Source organism: Naumovozyma dairenensis, chromosome 11, assembly GCF_000227115.2.
Source record: "Naumovozyma dairenensis CBS 421 chromosome 11, complete genome".
NCBI lineage: Eukaryota > Fungi > Ascomycota > Saccharomycetes > Saccharomycetales > Saccharomycetaceae > Naumovozyma > Naumovozyma dairenensis.
In genome coordinates, this window is record NC_016489.1 from 648642 (window position 1) to 668018 (window position 19377).

Below are 19377 nucleotides of genomic sequence, written 5' to 3' on the forward strand. Positions count from 1 at the left end.
ATGGTCAATAATTCATTGTATTCGTCTATAAATCATTACTGTCTGTAAAATGTTAGGATATATAAAATAAAAATAGTATAACAAAAATAAAACTGTATAAGTTTTTTAGTGGTCGTCAGAGATGCCATATCTACATGAGATCGAATTTGGAATCCACATAAGATCCATTTCTCAAAAGAGTTTTACATAAATTGGGCATAATTTCCACTTGGATTGGTTCCACGGGGAACCTCTCACCATCCACTGAGATTACACTATCTTTTATCTTTGGGATCATTTTATATGCGATAATCTTTGAATGAATAACTTCAGGATGTAACACATGAGCACCTTTATCCAATGATAATAAAATAGGAGTAATTTTTGTTAGCGGAGTGGAAATGTCAGTAATAATTAAATCAAAAGTTCCATCGTTAGGTAACGCGGCGGGGAAGAATTTTGTATCTGCTGATATGTATGGCATTTTCCCCGTATAGAAAATATTTAAATTGTCAGTAATTTGTGGATTTAATTTTTCCCAATCATCAGGGACGCCCTTATCTAATGGATATTTTACTATGAAATCTTGTTCAGTGACAATATGTTCAGTGTCATTAAATGGTGATGATGATGAAGAAGCGACTTGTTTATCAAGTGACCGTAATGACGCTTGTGATTTGTTATTACGATCAAAATGCAATTCTTCATTTTCACAATTATTTTTCAATTTATGTTTTATATAATGAGATTTCAATTCATCTTTAGATTTTGTAGCGTATTTAACGAAAATATCACAGGGGTATCTTTTCCCCTGTATGACGTTATATGCCACACCTAGTTCAAACCTTACGGGTCCCATCCATCTAATAAATTCTGTATTGATATCAGATTCCGCGATGACACCAAACGTTTGAGAGAGGAAAGATAAACGTGGAGATTGGTTTGCATAAGACGGTTGAGAACAACACATTAAATCTATTCTTTTTTCAATTGATTTTAAGAGACATAATGTTGCATGTGAAGTGTTATCAGTCCAATGACATGAAATACTCATTGCATTTCCTGATCCACATGGGATTTGTGTAATGGTTAATTTGTTAAATGCATCAACTCTATCAGGACGTTGATAAAGGCCATTAATTACTTCGTAGGGGATCCCATCACCTGATGCACAAGCTATTATATCATATTTAGAGATGTCTAATGATTTTGCAATATCAGTTGCATGAGATGAATATGTTGTATTTATGATTTCGAATTTACAATTTGATGTGGAGAGGATTGGTTTGGACCATTTATTGAAAAGTTTCGAGGCTTTCCCTTTACCACCGTGTGGGTTAATTATTATTAAAATAGACCTTTGTTGAGACACATTTTTGTAACTTCTATTCATAATTTCTTGAACCAAATCATTGGATGAGGGGAAACTTGGAAGATAATCTATTATAAGGTTAATCTTTTTTGGGATTAAATTTTCCTCTATGGGTATAACGAATGATAATTCAATCATATATTGGTTATCAGTTAAGAATTGCATGGATGAATTTTGAGATTTTAATATGACGGATGATACAGATAATGTTTCTTCGTTTGAAAAGGGATTATCGGGTTGTACATCTTTCGTGGTTGTTTTCTGTTGTTGTTTGGGATCTGGAGATAATGATGATGATGACAGTGATGATTGACCTTGATAACCTAATCTATAAGTATCGTTATTATTTGTTTTAGCCTCTGAGGGACCTATATATTTTGCATTTAATATTCTTGCATATGGTATTGTGGTATTTATAGGTAAAAGAGATCCATGTGAATCCGTTGGAGAGTCTATACATGATATACAACTCAATAAAGAGAGCACTGACGTACTATGGTTTGAGTCTGGGTTATCCATAGTATCATTTGCACGACTCAATATGTTATTAGGATCCAATTTACTTTCCAATATGGTTTGATCTGGATCAGTACCATTATATTGTTGCTCGGAAGCCATTGCGGTAGCATGGGATATCGGATAACATGAATTATTTTGTGATTTCAATAGGATACCATCAGAGGTCAACAGGGCTCTTGATGTTGGTCTTAAGTTTAATGAGAGTAAACCTTGGTGAGCCTCTTCTCTTTCTGAAGCAGATTCCAGCATTATCTAGTGCAAGACTTTTTGTCGGTGTGTGTGTATGCCTGTTGGTATGGTCGATGGATAAATGGATGGATGGTGTGCCTATGAAGGAAACCGGATTAGAGTAATATGTATAATATACCAAAAAAGGAAATAAAGGAAAGGTAAACTATAGCGGCAGTCCCGAAAGGATAATACACACGTGAAGAAGTTAACAGAGGGTCCTAGTTAAACAAATACCTTCTCCATACAAGATAAAATTCATTTGCCTTATAACAATGTGAAATATTATATATTCCATAGTCAAGTAGTATATCAAGAAAAGTTTCTTATATTGTTTTGTGATGATAGATGAAATAGCGTTACCCTGAGATGGGTACCAAATGTTGTTTCCGCGGAGTAGTTTTCAGTTCCGCGGGTATTGTTCTTTCCGGAGTTTTCGCCTTCCGTGGAATTGATTAACTATTATAGAAATTCGATATAGTAGTTATTACGAATGTATAGTTAGTTAGTTGTAAGAACTTGGTATTTGAAGTAGTTATTCTGATATAATTTGTTTTATTTTATTTTATTTTATTTTATTTTATTTTATTTTATTGGAACCACCATAGTTGTAGAAAAATATATATACATATATATATAGCTAAATTTTTTTTTAAAAGATTAGAAAAAAACACAAATGTAATAAAAATATAAGGAAACATCATGATTAGATAATATTCATCTTTTCGAAAACGTTTCTAATTTGATCAAAGAATAAATCTGTCTTACCACTCATAGAATCTGAATCGACTAAATTTTCAAAGTTAATCTTATCCTCATGTGCTGGTTCTTCGTGCGCTTGTTCTTGCACTTTCCCGTTCCATAAGTCGGAAATGTCACCACCAGCTCCGTTATAAATCAGTTTATTTGGAGTTCCATCTGGTAAATCGTACAAGATGTCACTTGTCGAATAAGCAATCAACTTCTTTTTCAATTGTTCAGGTGTAATCTTCCCATCACTCTTTGAATTAAAGAACCCGGATTTAGAATCTGGTTGTAAAGAAAGGAAATAAGTCAACAACCCAGCTACATGAGGTGAAGCCATTGAAGTTCCTGATAGCGTAGCAGTATTATCATTGCCATCACCAACATAAGTGGATAAGATGTTCAAACCAGGAGCAAAGACATCGACACATCTACCCCAATTAGAGAAATAAGCTCTATCATCACTTAAAGTGGAAGCACCTACTGTTATGGCATTTTCTGCCGAGGCAGGAGAACTATTACAAGCATCTTGATTTTCATTCCCTGCAGCAACACTAAAATGAATCCCAGCTTCCACGGCAGCGTTAACAGCCAAATCCAAAGTTGGAGATTTACCACCACCAAGTGACATATTTGCTGTGGACCCCTTATAATCTTTCTTATTTTTTTCATTATTTAAATGAGTTTCAGCAGCAAATTCAACACCTTTAATAACATCACTCATTGAGCCTGATCCATTTGATCTTAAAACTTTCACAGCAACCACTTCTGCATTCTTAGCAACACCATAATGAGTGGATGCAATGGTACCAGCACAATGAGTCCCATGACCATTACCATCAATATCTTGATCATTTGATGGTATAGTTTTCCCCCAAATAGCTCTTTTACCGAAATCTACATGATTGACATTTATCCCCGTATCAATGACGAAACAAGTTACACCCTTACCTGCATCATCATCATATAGATATTTATTGAATGATCCCAAGTTTAATCTTTCTCTATGGGATATTCTTGATAACCCCCATGGTGCGTTATTTTGAGTATTAAATTCTGTGGTTTGGACTATGGAATCACGTTCCACGTATTTGACTAGAGGGTTTAATCTTATTAGATCGATTACTTCTTGGGTGAAATAACCTGAATAACCGGAGAGGATATTGTTTATGTTGAAAGAGGAGATTATACCCCCATTTCTGAAAGATTCTTCTTCTTCTTCTGATGTAGAATGGAAGAAATGGTGATGTGGTGGTAATCTTGATGCAGATTGTTGTTGAATTTCAGAGATTAATTCCTTGTGATATGAGATTTCATCGATGTTGATGGAATCCTTAAAGACAATGATATATTTATTTGGTAAAATTCTTGGATGTTTGAATCCTTGAGTGTGGATGTCATCACCGAAAGTTGGAGTAATTAATGGAGCTAATTTAATATCTTGATCATCTTGATCATCTTGATCTTGATCTTTTCCTGCAGCATTTGGTGTATTATCTTTCAATTTTCTAGCAGATTCGATGATTTGTTTGGAATATTTATGAAATATGTCACTGTACTTGTCGTTTGATACTTGTTTGTTGTCATCGGGGCGCTTGTGATGAGGACCATCGTGAGGACCGTCGTGAGGACCATCATGTGGTGGATGAGGTGGCTTGTGATGAGGACCGTCGTGAGGACCATCGTGTGGTGGATGAGAGGTGGCTTGTGGTGAGGACCCTTGTGAGGAGGATGTGGAGGGTGGGTATTTATGATCTAGACCATCGTGTGGAGCATCATATGGATGATGAGGTAGTTTATGATCTAGACCATCGTGTGGAGCATCATATGGATGATGAGGTAGTTTATGATCTAGACCATCGTGTGGAGCATCATATGGATGATGAGGTAGTTTATGATCTAGACCATCGTGTGGAGCATCATATGGATGATGAGGAGGCTTTGGAGGATGATGAGGTGGTTTATGATGTTTCTTCTTCTTGTCCTTCTTATGTTTCTTTTTATGTTCCTCTTGCTTTTCGAAAGGATATTCACGATCATTACGACGTTTTTCGTTTTTGTGAATGGTTTTCTTCATTTGTTGTTAGTTGTTTGTCATTATCACCATGATTATTCTCGTTCTTGGCTATTTCTGGGATAACCAATGCGGAGGAGACCGTAGCCAAAGCCAAAGCCGAGATTACGGCAGATTGCAGTTTCATGTTTTGTTTGCGATGGTGTTCCTGTTATGTTATGTTATGTTATTTTATAGGGTAAGTAACACACACTGTCTCTTTTGTTGTGTTGAAGAACTCGGGACAAGTGTAAGAAGAAGGACGAGAAGAAGACCTTGTTTGTTCTCTTATATAGTCCGATTGCTCTGTTCTGTATGAGAAATTAGAGTTAGCAAGGGGCGCTGTGTGATGTGAGATGTGGGAAATGTGGACGGGTGCACTTTCTGCCAAGACATTTATAATAAGCATACAAATACGTGTGTAAGTAAAAGTACATTACGGTACTATACAGTACGGTATAGTATGTATATTGCAAGACGTATTACCGTGAAGTGTTGACACCCAGACTCCACAATCCAGGTGCAGTCAGCGCTGTGCTGTGATGTGGTGTCCGGGCTCCGGGGAAACCTTATCGGAGCAATAAGAGGGCGCAGTACTGCAATTAGGGCAAGTCTCGGTTTGAAGGGTGCACTTGAGAGAGAATGTCGCGGCAAGCTTGGTTACTCTTATATATATATATATATAACCCGTAACGTTAGTGTGTATAATTAAAACAGGGACTAGGACAAAAACTAAGGGTTTATCCAACATAAAAATAATTTCCAGGGTTATTTTCCAAGTTCCTTTCCAAAAGGAATAACTGTGTTTCCGAAGACCCGCACACATGTAGGGTTACATTACCATTTGGTGAATGCCATCGATAATTACTTATCTACCTATCTTCTCATGTACAATACTCTAATACTCCAATACTCCAATATCCCAATCCAATACCTTCATAATAAATAAATACTAATCGATTTTTAGTTCCATGCGATAAGAAGTACATTTATACATTCATACGCGTAATGACACCAGATTGATAAGGGAATTGTAAAAGTAACATATACAATACATACACAATACATATACATTTAGCTGCATTCATAGCCCGACTGCTCTATTAAACAACATGGATACTCATATCTCTATTCTGCGAGTGGCACAATCTTTAAATAATCTCTTAAATGGGAAACATTCTATTTGCTTTTGCTTTTGCTTTTGCTTTTCCGCCATGTTTATGTTATGACCCTCCTCATGAATTCCCTTAAAATCAATATCATCATCATCTCGATATTGACATCGGTATTGTAACAGACTCTTAAGAACACATGTGGGATCATCTCGATGTTTCCTCCTCTCTTGATCAATAATTGAATCCTCACAATTTATCACTCTCGTTGGAGGTGCCATCCTTTTCTATCCGTTCTAGTAATTTTTTTTCTCCTAAATTTATATCTACCCACGAATACTCTTAGTATATACACATAAGAAAACCTTCTTCATTGTTAAAACTAGAAACAGACCATTAAACTAACTAACTATTTAATAACCTTTGTCTGTTTGTCCTTTTTAGTGACTCTACCTCCCGTCTCTTCTCCATTCGGGGAAATACATTCCGAAAGAACAAGAACAAGAACAAGAACAAAAAATAGGAACATATGCACGTATTGTACGATTGAATTAAAAGTGAAACTTTTCACTACAAAAGTGAGAATAAATTAATACATCGACACAAAACATAAAAAGGTTAGAAAAACGAAAAGAAAACAAGAAAACAAACCTAAGTTCAACATGTCGTCTTTCATGAATACTAATAAAGATCAATTGAAATCATGTTTCAATGAAATTTGTCAAACTAAAAATTATCATTACACCTACGGTACTGCAGGATTCCGTGATAATGCCAAAAGATTGGACACTGTCATGTTCACCACCGGTATCGTAGCCTGTTTAAGATCATTGACTTTACAAACCTCAAACAAACATTCTGCCATTGGTGTCATGGTCACTGCTTCTCATAATCCTCCAGAAGATAATGGTGTCAAAATTATTGAACCAAATGGATCCATGCTTTTACAAGAATGGGAACCAAAAGCAACTCAATTTGCTAACATTGCTGCTAATGAATCATTCGACGAATTTTATCAATTGTTAATTGATTCCATCGTTACTTTAGAAAATGATCTTAACATAAAGCAACCACCAACTTTAATATTAGGTCATGATTCAAGAGATTCTTCTCCAACTTTAATGAATCATATCATTAAAAGTGCCACTTTAATATTTAATGCTAAAATCATTAATTATAACTACGTGACTACTCCACAATTACATTTCTTAACAAATTTGACCAATACAACTGGAACAGCAGAGGAAATTAATTATTACGATCATTTCAATAAATATTTATCTCAATTACAATCATTATATCCTCCATTTAATTTACCATTCGATAATTTAATCATTGACGCAGCAAATGGTATAGGTGCTCCACAAGTTGAAAAATTATTATTTACTAAAAACAAATTTCCACCTTTAAACATTAAAAACCCAATTAAGATTATAAATAATGATTCTAAAAATCCAAATTTATTAAATATGAATTGTGGTGCTGATTACGTAAAGACAAATCAAAAATTACCCCAGGGTATTCCAAAAGATATCGACGCAAATTCAACTTTGTTTTGTTCATATGATGGTGACGCAGATAGAATCGTTTTCTATTATATCGACCCAATGACAAATAATTTCAATTTATTAGACGGTGATAAAATTGCTACTCTATTCGCTAAATTTTTTTCAAATTTATTAACAATTGCAAAATTAAACCATATACTAAAACTAGGTGTGGTACAAACTGCATACGCTAATGGATCCTCCACTAATTATATCTCTTCAAAATTAAAAGTACCAGTTTCTTGTACCAAAACTGGTGTGAAACATTTACATCATGAAGCTATCACCAAATATGACATCGGGATTTATTTCGAAGCAAACGGTCACGGTACCGTCATCTTCAGTGATAAATTTCATTCAGAATTAACAAAATTGAAAGAATCTGGTTCCTCCCGTGAAATTAAAACTTTACTATTGTTTAGTGAATTAATTAATCAAACTGTTGGTGATGCCATGTCTGATATGTTAGCTGTCATTGCCGTCCTGAGTATATTACAATTATCACCAAATTCATGGGATAAAGAATATAAAGATTTACCAAATAAACTAGCTAAAGTCATAGTCCCTGATAGATCTAAATTTATCACCACTGATCAAGAAAGGAAACTGGTGGAACCAAAGGGATTACAACCATTGCTTGAGGAAGCAGTTGCTAGTGTCTCATTGGGGAGATCCTTCGTTAGAGCTAGCGGTACAGAAGACGCTGTAAGAGTATATGCTGAAGCTAAGACACAAGAAGAAACTGAATGGTTATCTAAGAAAGTTTGTCAACTAGTTATTGAAAGCGTGACACAAGGTTAACACACAAGTTTTTTAAATATATTTATATTTATATTTATATTTATATTTATATTTATATTATATTATATTATATTATATTATATTATATTATATTATATTGTTTAAAGAAATAAATATTTACCATCTCTCTCTCTCTCTCATTCTATCTTGTGTCTTTTCTCTTGATTTAAATTATAAAAGTTAATGATTAATTAAATATTCGATCAAAAATGATTGAACATGAAAACACGAAAACGCGAAACTTGTTTTTACAATATTGGAAAATTTCTAGTAATGGGACATCTTCAAATCCAATGGGATCTTGCTTCATCTATTTTAATGATACATGAATAATATAACATTCAATTCACATTTTAATTGAGTTTTGAAACTAGATAAAAGTTTATTCAAAATATCAATTCATAGTTAAACAAACAACAAACCAGAAAGAGAAAATTCAATGGATCAAGCAAATGCAAAACTACTTGAAAAACTGGCCGCTGACCCATCCATGCTAGCACAACTAACAAATCAAGAGGAAACTGGTAATGGTGATGAAAATAAAGAACTAACCATAGATGAAGAATATGATCTATGGAAATCAAACGTACCATTAATGTACGATTTCGTTAGTGAAACAAAATTGACTTGGCCAACTTTAACTGTGGAATGGTTACCATCATCACATTCATCTACTCCCGTTTCAAATAGACAAGAACTTATCTTGGGGACTCATACTTCTGGTGAAGAAGATAATTATTTGAAAATTGCAGCCATTGATTTACCAGATGAAGTAGTGCAACCTTCCACAAATTCCCTGAAAGCTCAACGTGAAGATGATGAAGATGAAGATGATCAGAAACAAAAACCTCGTTCTAATATCAAGATTGTTAAAAAGTTCAAACATGAAGAGGAAATTACAAGAGCTCGTTTCATGCCTCAAAATACTGACATAATTGCAACAATTAATGGATCAGGTACAGTATTTATATATAACCAATCTAATGATAAACAATCAGCACTAATATCAACATTGAGATTCCATAAGGAAAATGGGTACGGCCTTTCATTTAATCCAAACGATAAAGGGAAGTTATTAAGTGGATCAGATGATGGAACCATCGCTCTTTGGGATATTCAAGAAAATTCCACATTAGCAAAAAAACCACTGAAAATATGGGATTCTGTTCATAATGATATCGTCAATGATTGTAAATGGAATGAATTCAATTCAAACGTATTTGCTTCTGTCTCTGAAGATTCAACTTTACAGTTACATGATCAAAGGGAACAGAACACCATAATTAATTCAATTAAAACAACAGATCCTTTCAATACATTGGCATTTAGTAAACATTCTCAATATTTAATGGCTGCTGCTGGTACAGATTCACTAGTGTATCTTTATGATTCTAGAAATTTATCTGTTCCTTTATATTCTATGAACGGCCATGAAGATTCAATAACTAATTTGGAATTCTCTCCTCATACTGATGGTGTTTTAATTTCAAGCGGTAATGATAGAAGAGTCATTATGTGGGATATTAATGATATCGGTGCTGAACAAATTCCTGATGATGCAGAAGATGGTGCTCCAGAAGTTATAATGATCCATGCAGGTCATAGAAGTGCCGTTAATGATTTCTCCATCAATCCAAATATTCCTTGGTTAATGGCAAGTGCTGAAGAGGAAAACATCATTCAAGTTTGGAAATGTTCACATAAATTACCAATAGTAGGTGGAACTCCAGAAGTGAGCGTCTCAATACTTGAATAGATGACCCTCAAAATTATGTAAATTTTATAACGTTCTACCATGTCATATCATCTTAGTAAATAAATGTTAATTATTTTTTTATGTTACACAATATGCAAAAAATTCTATATATATATATAGGTAGAATATAGACGTTTATGGTATTTAATTCAAGCAAAGTAAAATTTTTATTTTTCACTAGGGTATTTGTCTTTGCGATGATAACCAATTGTAGAAATCAGTGAAAGTATTGATGCCAAATTTACCCTTAGACATTACCCAACTCTTAGTCGTTTCACCATATAAATCAATCAATTTTCCATATGCAATTTCTTTATCATTCGATTCAACGTGAACAAGAATTTTCCCCAGGAAGATTGAGAATGTGGAACATAATGAATAATATAGGCTTGGGAATTGGCCGGCTTTAGAGGTTAATAAACTTTCATGCGTCCTTTGTAACAGTTCCATGACTCTATCATCATCAGCATTCAACGATTCAATTTGAAAATTAGAGCTTTTTATCTTAAACAATTTGGTTTTCACTAATTTGACAACTTTATCTGCGAGAGATTTATCTAAAGTTTGTTTCACACATTTAATCATAGGTTCAATGAAAAGTAATAAATTTCCGAATTTCTCACCATTTTCAGTAGTCAAGGTTAAACCTTCAACATATTTCATATATATCATAAGCATATCGATGACTCTATGTTTAAAGGCAATGACATTTTCACGAGATTCCTTTACTTCAATCTTTCTTTGATTACCCGTAGAGATATTAGACAATGCTTCCTTTCTACGCTTAAATATTTCAGACAATTGGTCATCTAATTCCATCATTTTTTCATCATCCATTGATTCTTCATCACTCTCGTCATCATCGTCATCATTTATGGAATTATCAAGATCATTATCGGACATATTTTCAAGTTTCGCCAGGTCAACTTCTCCCTTTTCATTAACAATATTTTCTGGTAAATTTAAAGCTTTCGCTAAAGCACTAGTTGCCTCCTTGTCTATATTAGCAATGTCACCATTTTCAATAACATTGTCGTTATCATCACTATCTGAGTCAGAACTGGAACCAGAGTCAGATTCGGAATTTGAAGAATTAATATCATCATTTTCCTCCTCATCCTCGTTGCCCTCTCCTTCTTCTTGGTCGTCATCTTCTTCATATTCATCAGCACCCTCGAATAAATGAGCAAACCCTTGTTTATTTTCTCTTACAGGCAATACAGCTAATAAAACATTCAATTCATTTTTACCAATATCACTTATAAAATGTTCCCATACAGATAAACTTAATTTTCTTAAGATAGCTTTCTTTTGTGCTAATAAAGACAATAAAATTTCAGTTATACCCACTAGAGAAGTGGATTCCTCTTGTTTGCTATTGCTGTAGAATTCGACCAACTCTTCAATGGTGGATAATGATTCTGTATCACCGGAAAATAATTGTAAGATACACATTGAGAGTAATAATTCTAAACCTTTTGACTGTTGTGTCATTTCGTCAGTGTTTGTCATCGAGATTTCATTTAGCACTTTTAATCCATTGTTTTTTATAGTTTCTAGATCGGCATCTAATTTGTTTACTAATTCTTGGTTTCCTGATTTTTCTAGTTCAAGAATTAATTGAAGGGTATAATAGTGCCAAGAATGGGCTGCGTTTGAGGATTTTGGTGATGAGGTGGCACCGGTTAATTCAGAAAGGATTGAATATAGTCTTTCTTTAGCTAGTTCATTTAGTGCCTCATTATCCTTGCTGAAAAATGCCAATTTTACTAAGGGATTCAATAAAGGTTCGACTACGGAGTCATAGTCGAATTCAGATTTATGGCTACGAACAACATGTAAGATTGTATCTAATGCAAATTGATTAACTATAGTAATTTCCTTTTCTGTACTCATAGCGTTAATTTGTGAAATGAATAACTTAATTAATTGTCTTAGTGTGCTGGAACTTAAATGTTTAATAGAGATCAACTTGGACACTGTTTTAGATTTCGTTAATTTATCAAAATTAATAGAACCCCCAACATTGGTGTTAAATAATAGTGCATCTAAACATGGAATTAATTTATTTGATGGATCATCTTCACAGACTTTAACAATTGTATCTATGGCAATTTGAGACATTTTATGAAGAAGACGTTTGTTATCACTTGATTGGTTAATTAAGGATCTCATAAAATTTCTAGTGAAGCAAGTAGATATGAGTTTAGCATTATTTTTGCCAATGGATTGGATTGTCTTTTGGAAGATTAAAAACCCTAAATATTTCCTTTCGCTTGAAGCTTTTTCATTAAAAAATGATTCATCAATAGCCATTTGCCAAAATTCTGGGAATCTAATAAATTCGTTTGAATCTTGATTCTTCTTTATCTTTTTCCTCTTTTTAGAGATATGTTTATCGTCGCTGTTCGTATCTTCTTCAGTGGTAGTAGTGGTTAAGATAGGGAGTAAAATATCCCATACAAAATGTAATCTTGGAGCCCAGTTTGCTGGCGGTTGCTTATTATTCTTCGTAGGTGGTTTTTCGTGGTCTTGAAATTCAGTAACATTTGAATCACGCAATATGTTGGTCAATGCAGGAAGGTTACCTCTAGCTAATGGATTATTAGATTTCCAATGAGAGTTAGACAATTGGATATCTGATAGTGTTTTCTCTAATTGTTTCTTGTTAGCACTACGGTAAATAATTAGAAGATAAATGGCTAAACCCTCTTTCGAGAGAGTCAATTCATATTTATCTAAAAGAGTCAACACTAATTGGTAGAATTCGATATCAGCGTAAGGTAATAATTTTTCAATAGTTTGATAGAGCGTAAAGAAGCAAGATTCTCTTATCCAATTCTTTTTGGAACCTAATGTGAATAATTCATCAACGTACCTTATAAATAATGAAGAATCAATTTTTTTTTTATCTTCGCTTAGAAAAATAGTGGAGAATAAAGGTTCATTTAATAAAGCTTGTAATGCAAATAATTTACCAAATAATATACCACGTTCATCTCTTCCCTTCTTCTTTTTCAAAGCAGTTTTATTTTCTGTAGCAACAGTGTTGGAATCGATTGGTAACGTTTTAGACAATAAATCAAGGAATTCATTAATGGATTGTACACCTTGTGGGGCATTATCTCCCATTCCTAACGCTAGATTAATGGCCTCAGTTAAACATAATGAAAATCCAAGACGTGCACTATTTCTATCTGAAGCCAAACCTTTAATCAATCTGTTTAATACGTACGTCCATTCTTCAATATCGTCAGGCACATTTAATTGTGATAATTCTTTAATCAATGACACGGCTGATTGTAAACGTTCTTCTTCTAAATCGGATGCTAACTTATAGAATAAGTCTCTATTCACTTTACCAGCCATGATGTTTTTCACGATGGTTGCTTTTAATGATTAGAAGTGAGAAGTGCAAATAAAGAAGGATGGCTAAAGTATAAATACTTGGTGTACTAGATCTGGTTATAGCGGATTTGTCTTCCGAGTATTTCACATATAATTATGAAGATTTTTTTCATTTTACATAATCGCATCGAAAATATTGTTGATATTTTTTTATTTCTCGAAAGCGAGGGCATTAGGCGGGGTAATAAGATTTCTTGATGATGACACATTACCATTAAATACAAATATTTAATATAGCATTAGTTATTAATTATCATATTGTTAGCTCTTGAAAACAGTTAGGGTCAATATTGTCATGTTTTGGGAAGTCCTTTTTTTCTTTTTCACCTTTATCAAAACGTTAAGTCGAACGGGATCATGCCGTTTTTTGGTAACGACATAAGATAATATAAGATGAATTTAAGCAAGATACAGACTGAAAGACAAATTATCCAGATTGTCGATAATAGATTAACCTTCCTTATTAGTATCTCCATGATTTCCTTATTTTATAGCTGTTAAACAAATATTATTACTAGAGTACATAGGGAGCTTTTATCTATAAAACGTAGAGGAATGCGGCTATTTTCAGAAGCGAAAAATACAAAGTGAGATATGATATCACTCCAAGATTTTGATCAAAAAGGAAATACTTCCTAGACGAAATATCAAAAGCAAAGTACATGCTGGTATCAGAACAACATGTCAGTGGTTGTGAATTACGTACTTTTTAGAGAAGGTACCTGGTCGAAGTATGGCGTAAAAGAAGTTTTTTTTAAGAGTCCTTTAAGTGTGCTCTTGAAAAAATGCAAAAGTCCAAAAAGGAAACAGAGATAGCAAGACGATTGTAGAAACAATACAGATATACGTACTATTCTATTCATTACAAAATAGGCTATAAATACAGAGCAAAAAATAATGAAGGATGCGAGGTTCGAACTCGCGCGGACAACCGTCCAACAGATCTTAAGTCTGCCGCCTTAGACCACTCGGCCAACCCTCCATTTGATTTATATTTTTTAATTTTTAGCACACCTTCAGATTGGAAAGAAAAACGCGCGTGCCGAAACAATAATGTCTAAATGTCTTCAATCGATATGCCTTATTATTCCTTAGAATTTACGTAAAATTACTTAGTATTGGATTCAATTCATAGAAGGAAAAAGCAAGGAAGAAAGGAAAGAAGAAGAAAAGAAAATGGTACCATTTTATTAGTATCTTTGATATCAAAAAATTCTCAATTTGAAGAAAATAGTAATTATCAGATGTTTTTATGCATATATACTATTTTAGGAAGTGACTGATGACCCATTTGCATTCTTTAGGGATCTATTTTCATTTTAACCCTAAGTAATATGTCATCACTCTCTAGGTATCTATAATAGAAGGATTATATTTTTTGGATAGTTTCTTGGTTAGAGAATATATCAACATAAAAAAATATTGACATAGAAGAAAGGATGGGGGGGGGGGGAACCGGTGATTAGGCTTCAAGCAGTGCTGATAATTTCTTTAGAGTTGTACCATTCATGCCGCAAAATTTCGCAGAAACTAGTATGATGGTTATTGCCCCGTCATACTACGCATTATTCGAATCCTTTAACGAGTTGATGAACATCAAACGAATTTTGAATAAAATGTTTGTTGTAGTTTATTAAATTCTTTATAATTTGGTAGGATCAATTTGTCTTGTTGTTGAATTAAGAAATTTAATTGAGAAATAATGGGGAAATTATTTGATAAAAAAAATGTTCTTGCCATATAATTGAAATTATTAATTAAATTTTGAAAATCTTTTACTTCATCATCATTATTATCTGCTGCTGTTGTTGTTGTTGGAGATAATTTTATTGGAGATTGTGGATAATTTAATGGAACGTTCATAATAAATTTAATATTCGATTTCCCCAAGACTTTATTTGAGTTATTGAAAGTGATACCATATGAAGTGACAAATTTCCCCTTTTTAAATAATTTGAAATGGTGTGGACCCAATAATGTTTCACATTGTTGTATTTCTTCATTTCTTTGTTTCAAATTCGTTTGAATTTGCACTTGATCTGTGGATTTTGGCTTATTATCAATAGTATAATCTGTTTTTTTGTCTTCATTTCTAGTTCTGTTCCTATTCTTTCTTCTGTTGTTGTTGTTGTTGTTGTTGTTGTTGTTACTGTTATTTTTCGGTTTGGCAGTGCGATCTACTATTTGACTATCACTCTTCGTACTATTAGGGTTGGTGCCTGAGTTTGTACGATGTATAGGTTGAGCCTCATTTGTCTTATCTTTATTCTTGTTATTGTTATTGTTATTGTTAATTCTTCTTCTTCTGCTTCTAGGCTTCTTCTTCAAGTGCGAATCTGACGGTATATTGGTTGTTGGAGCAGGTTCAGAGACAGGCCTTGAGGCAGATCCTGATCCAGATACCGGAATGTTGTTGTTACCATTATTGGAGCGAGCGTTGCTGTTTGTATTATGATCATCCATAGTTGAATCAATGTAGCGTGTGATCTTCAATAGTTAGTTCTGTGAGTGACTATGTATAAGAAAAAATAGCTAGACAACAATTTCAATTGACACTTTTTGTTCTTCCCTTCATTATCCAAATGTTCCTCATGTAAATAATTTTTCACTCTTCGGAGCGCTATTCGAAGCGCTATTCGAAACTCAATTGCGGACTCTAATGCCTGTTTTTATAACAACTAGAGTATCCGTGACTAGATCATGGGTATACAGAACAACAGAGGAGGGTAATACCCCAGAAACGTTTCCTTTTCGCGATGGGATAAATTCCCCGAGGAAAAAACAGAGAAATACAAATACACACAATAAGGAATCCCCCTCTTCATACGTACAGAAAAAGAGTCAACTGAACTGAACTGAACTGAACTGAACGCGCTTTTTTTCCACTGGGAAACTTCGCATACTTATTTACTTTACTTATGTAACACATACCCTACGTACGTACACCACGTACCTACACGACGGCGGCAAAGTGAAAAATTTCCCTGGGAAAAAAACAAGCTGCACAGGGAATGGAAGAGACTCAGAGTCACTGTGAAAGCATTGCACAGAACACACAAACAATAACAAAAGAATCGATGAAAAATATCCTCGAGAACGTATTAGACAGGATTTGGTTACTAATACCCAACCCAGGTACCAAGTGCTCTTTTTTTAGCTTGGAATGCCTCGAGGGAAAAAAAATTTTCAATTAATAATGCTGATATTCAGATCAGATCTCAATACTATATATGTAACAGCTAATGAATAAATTGGCTTGAGGTATCCACCCATACTACAAGAAGATTTCTTGACTGTGCTGAAACGTCAAACAAACAAACATACATACATATTTACAAGCGCAACGACCATGCTTTCTAGAAACGCAAGGGTCGCGATCAGAAGATCCATGGCTACACATGCCACATCTCAAAAATTCTCATCAATAATACCAGAATCCTTAAGATCACGTACTCCACCATACGCGAAATTATTAGCAAACCTAGCCAAAGTGAAGCAATTAACAAACAATGCTCCATTAACATTAGCTGAAAAAATCCTATATTCACATTTATGTGACCCTGAAGAATCAATCACATCACCAAACTTGGCAGATTTGCGTGGTGCCAAATATTTAAAGCTAAACCCTGATCGTGTCGCTATGCAAGATGCTTCAGCTCAAATGGCATTATTACAATTCATGACCACAGGTCTACCACAAACCTCAGTCCCCGCATCTATCCATTGTGATCATTTGATCGTCGGTAAAGACGGTGAGGCTAAAGATTTACCATCCTCCATTGAAAACAACAAAGAAGTCTTTGATTTCTTGGAAAGTTGTGGTAAGAAATACGGTATCCAATTTTGGGGCCCAGGTTCAGGTATCATTCATCAAATTGTATTGGAAAACTTTTCTGCCCCTGGGTTAATGATGTTAGGTACTGATTCTCATACTCCTAATGCAGGTGGGTTAGGTGCCATCGCTATCGGTGTCGGAGGTGCTGACGCTGTGGATGCATTGACTGCTACTCCATGGGAATTGAAAGCTCCAAAAATTCTGGGTGTACATTTAACTGGTAAGTTGAATGGTTGGTCCGCTCCAAAGGATGTTATCACCAAATTAGCAGGTATGTTAACCGTGAGAGGTGGTACTGGGTACATTGTAGAATATTTCGGTGAAGGTGTCAAGAATTTATCTTGTACTGGTATGGCTACCATTTGTAATATGGGTGCTGAAATCGGTGCTACTACTTCCACTTTTCCATATCAAGAAGCTCATAAACGTTACTTGAATGCCACGGGAAGAGCTCCAGTTGCTCAAGCTGCTGACATCGCGCTAAATCAATACGGATTCTTGAAAGCTGATCCAGAAGCTCAATATGATAAAGTTATTGAATTAAATCTTTCTGAGTTGGAACCTCATGTTAATGGTCCTTATACTCCAGATTTATCTACACCAATTTCAAAATATGCTGAAACAAGTTTGAAAGAAAATTGGCCACAAAAGATTTGTGTTGGTTTAATTGGGTCTTGCACAAATTCATCATATCAAGATATGAGTCGTGTCGTTGATTTAGTTACTCAAGCTGCTAAAGTTGGTTTGAAACCACGTATACCATTCTTTGTCACTCCAGGTTCTGAACAAATTAGAGCTACTCTAGAGAGAGATGGTATCATTAAGATTTTCAAAGATAATGGTGCTAAAGTTTTGGCAAACGCTTGTGGTCCATGTATTGGTCAATGGGATAGAGAAGATGTTCCAAAGGCAACTAATGAAATTAATTCCATTTTTACTTCATATAACAGAAATTTTAGAGCAAGAAATGATGGTAATAGAAATACAATGAACTTTTTGACTTCTCCAGAAATTGTTACCGCTATGATTTATTCAGGTAACGCTCAATTTAATCCAATGACTGATTCCATTAAATTAGATAACGGTGAATTGTTTAAATTCCAACCTCCAACTGGTGAAGAATTACCATCAAAGGGATTCGAACATGGTAGAGATGAATTTTATCCCGAATTAGAACCAACTGCAAACGCAGATGTTGAAGTTAAAGTCTCTCCAATCTCTGATCGTTTACAATTGTTAGCTCCTTTTAAACCTTGGAATGGTAAAGAATTGAAGACTAACGTTCTATTAAAAGTCGAAGGAAAATGTACCACTGATCATATCTCTGCCGCTGGTGTTTGGTTGAAATATAAAGGTCATTTAGAAAATATCTCTTACAATACTTTAATTGGCGCTCAAAACAAAGAAACTGGTGAAGTTAACAGAGCTTATGATATTGATGGTAAGGGTTATGATATCCCGGAATTAATGATTAAATGGAAAAACGAAGGTAAACCATGGACTGTCATTGCTGAACATAATTACGGTGAAGGTTCTGCTAGAGAACATGCTGCTTTATCTCCAAGATTCCTAGGTGGTGAAATCATTCTTGTTAAATCATTTGCTAGAATCCATGAAACTAATTTGAAGAAACAAGGTATGTTACCTCTAACTTTTGCTAATGAAGCTGATTACGATAAAGTTACTGCTGGGGATGTCTTGGAAACTGTAGGTTTAATTGACTTAGTCGCTAAAGATGGTAACAATGGAGGTTTCTTAGACGTTAAAGTCACTAAACCATCAGGTGAATCATTCATAATTAAGACTAAACATACTATGTCTAAGGATCAAATTAATTTCTTTAAAGCTGGTTCTGCTATCAACTATATCGGTAGTATACGAAGAGCTGAAAAGGCTGCTACTAAATAAGCATCCAATTAATGATTTCATGATATAGAAACTTTTATTTATTTGATGTATTTATTTATTCACAGACTATATCTAAACAATCTTATTTATTAACTTAAAGCTACATACTTATTAA

General features: G+C 34.1%; 7 protein-coding genes and 1 non-coding gene across 8 annotated transcripts; 3 read left to right on the plus strand and 5 right to left on the minus strand.

Annotated features, from left to right (window-relative positions):
* Positions 1–130: 130 nt before the first annotated feature.
* On the minus strand, positions 131–2119 carry LCB4 (sphinganine kinase LCB4; the record flags this gene model as incomplete). Its single annotated transcript, XM_003672673.1, has 1 exon — positions 131–2119. The coding sequence occupies one exon, from the start codon at positions 2117–2119 to the stop codon at positions 131–133; it is 1989 nt and encodes a 662-aa protein (XP_003672721.1).
* A 685-nt stretch (positions 2120–2804) lies between these two features.
* PRB1 (proteinase B) lies at positions 2805–4919 on the minus strand (the record flags this gene model as incomplete). Its single annotated transcript, XM_003672674.1, has 1 exon — positions 2805–4919. The coding sequence occupies one exon, from the start codon at positions 4917–4919 to the stop codon at positions 2805–2807; it is 2115 nt and encodes a 704-aa protein (XP_003672722.1).
* Positions 4920–6669: 1750 nt separating this feature from the next.
* On the plus strand, positions 6670–8355 carry PCM1 (phosphoacetylglucosamine mutase PCM1; the record flags this gene model as incomplete). The annotated part of the gene is made up of 1 exon (XM_003672675.1): positions 6670–8355. One exon carries the CDS (start codon positions 6670–6672, stop codon positions 8353–8355), a length of 1686 nt encoding a protein of 561 aa, XP_003672723.1.
* Positions 8356–8794: 439 nt separating this feature from the next.
* On the plus strand, positions 8795–10111 carry HAT2 (Hat2p; the record flags this gene model as incomplete). Its single annotated transcript, XM_003672676.1, has 1 exon — positions 8795–10111. One exon carries the CDS (start codon positions 8795–8797, stop codon positions 10109–10111), a length of 1317 nt encoding a protein of 438 aa, XP_003672724.1.
* A 177-nt stretch (positions 10112–10288) lies between these two features.
* On the minus strand, positions 10289–13480 carry POL5 (DNA-directed DNA polymerase; the record flags this gene model as incomplete). Its single annotated transcript, XM_003672677.1, has 1 exon — positions 10289–13480. One exon carries the CDS (start codon positions 13478–13480, stop codon positions 10289–10291), a length of 3192 nt encoding a protein of 1063 aa, XP_003672725.1.
* Positions 13481–14417: 937 nt separating this feature from the next.
* Positions 14418–14501, minus strand: NDAI0Ktrna4L. Its single transcript has one exon. It is a non-coding gene; the product is annotated as a tRNA-Leu (tRNA).
* Positions 14502–15115: 614 nt separating this feature from the next.
* Positions 15116–15982, minus strand: SMU2 (Smu2p; the record flags this gene model as incomplete). The annotated part of the gene is made up of 1 exon (XM_003672678.1): positions 15116–15982. One exon carries the CDS (start codon positions 15980–15982, stop codon positions 15116–15118), a length of 867 nt encoding a protein of 288 aa, XP_003672726.1.
* Positions 15983–16868: 886 nt separating this feature from the next.
* Positions 16869–19262, plus strand: ACO2 (aconitate hydratase ACO2; the record flags this gene model as incomplete). Its single annotated transcript, XM_003672679.1, has 1 exon — positions 16869–19262. The coding sequence occupies one exon, from the start codon at positions 16869–16871 to the stop codon at positions 19260–19262; it is 2394 nt and encodes a 797-aa protein (XP_003672727.1).
* Between the last annotated feature and the right edge of the window lie 115 nt (positions 19263–19377).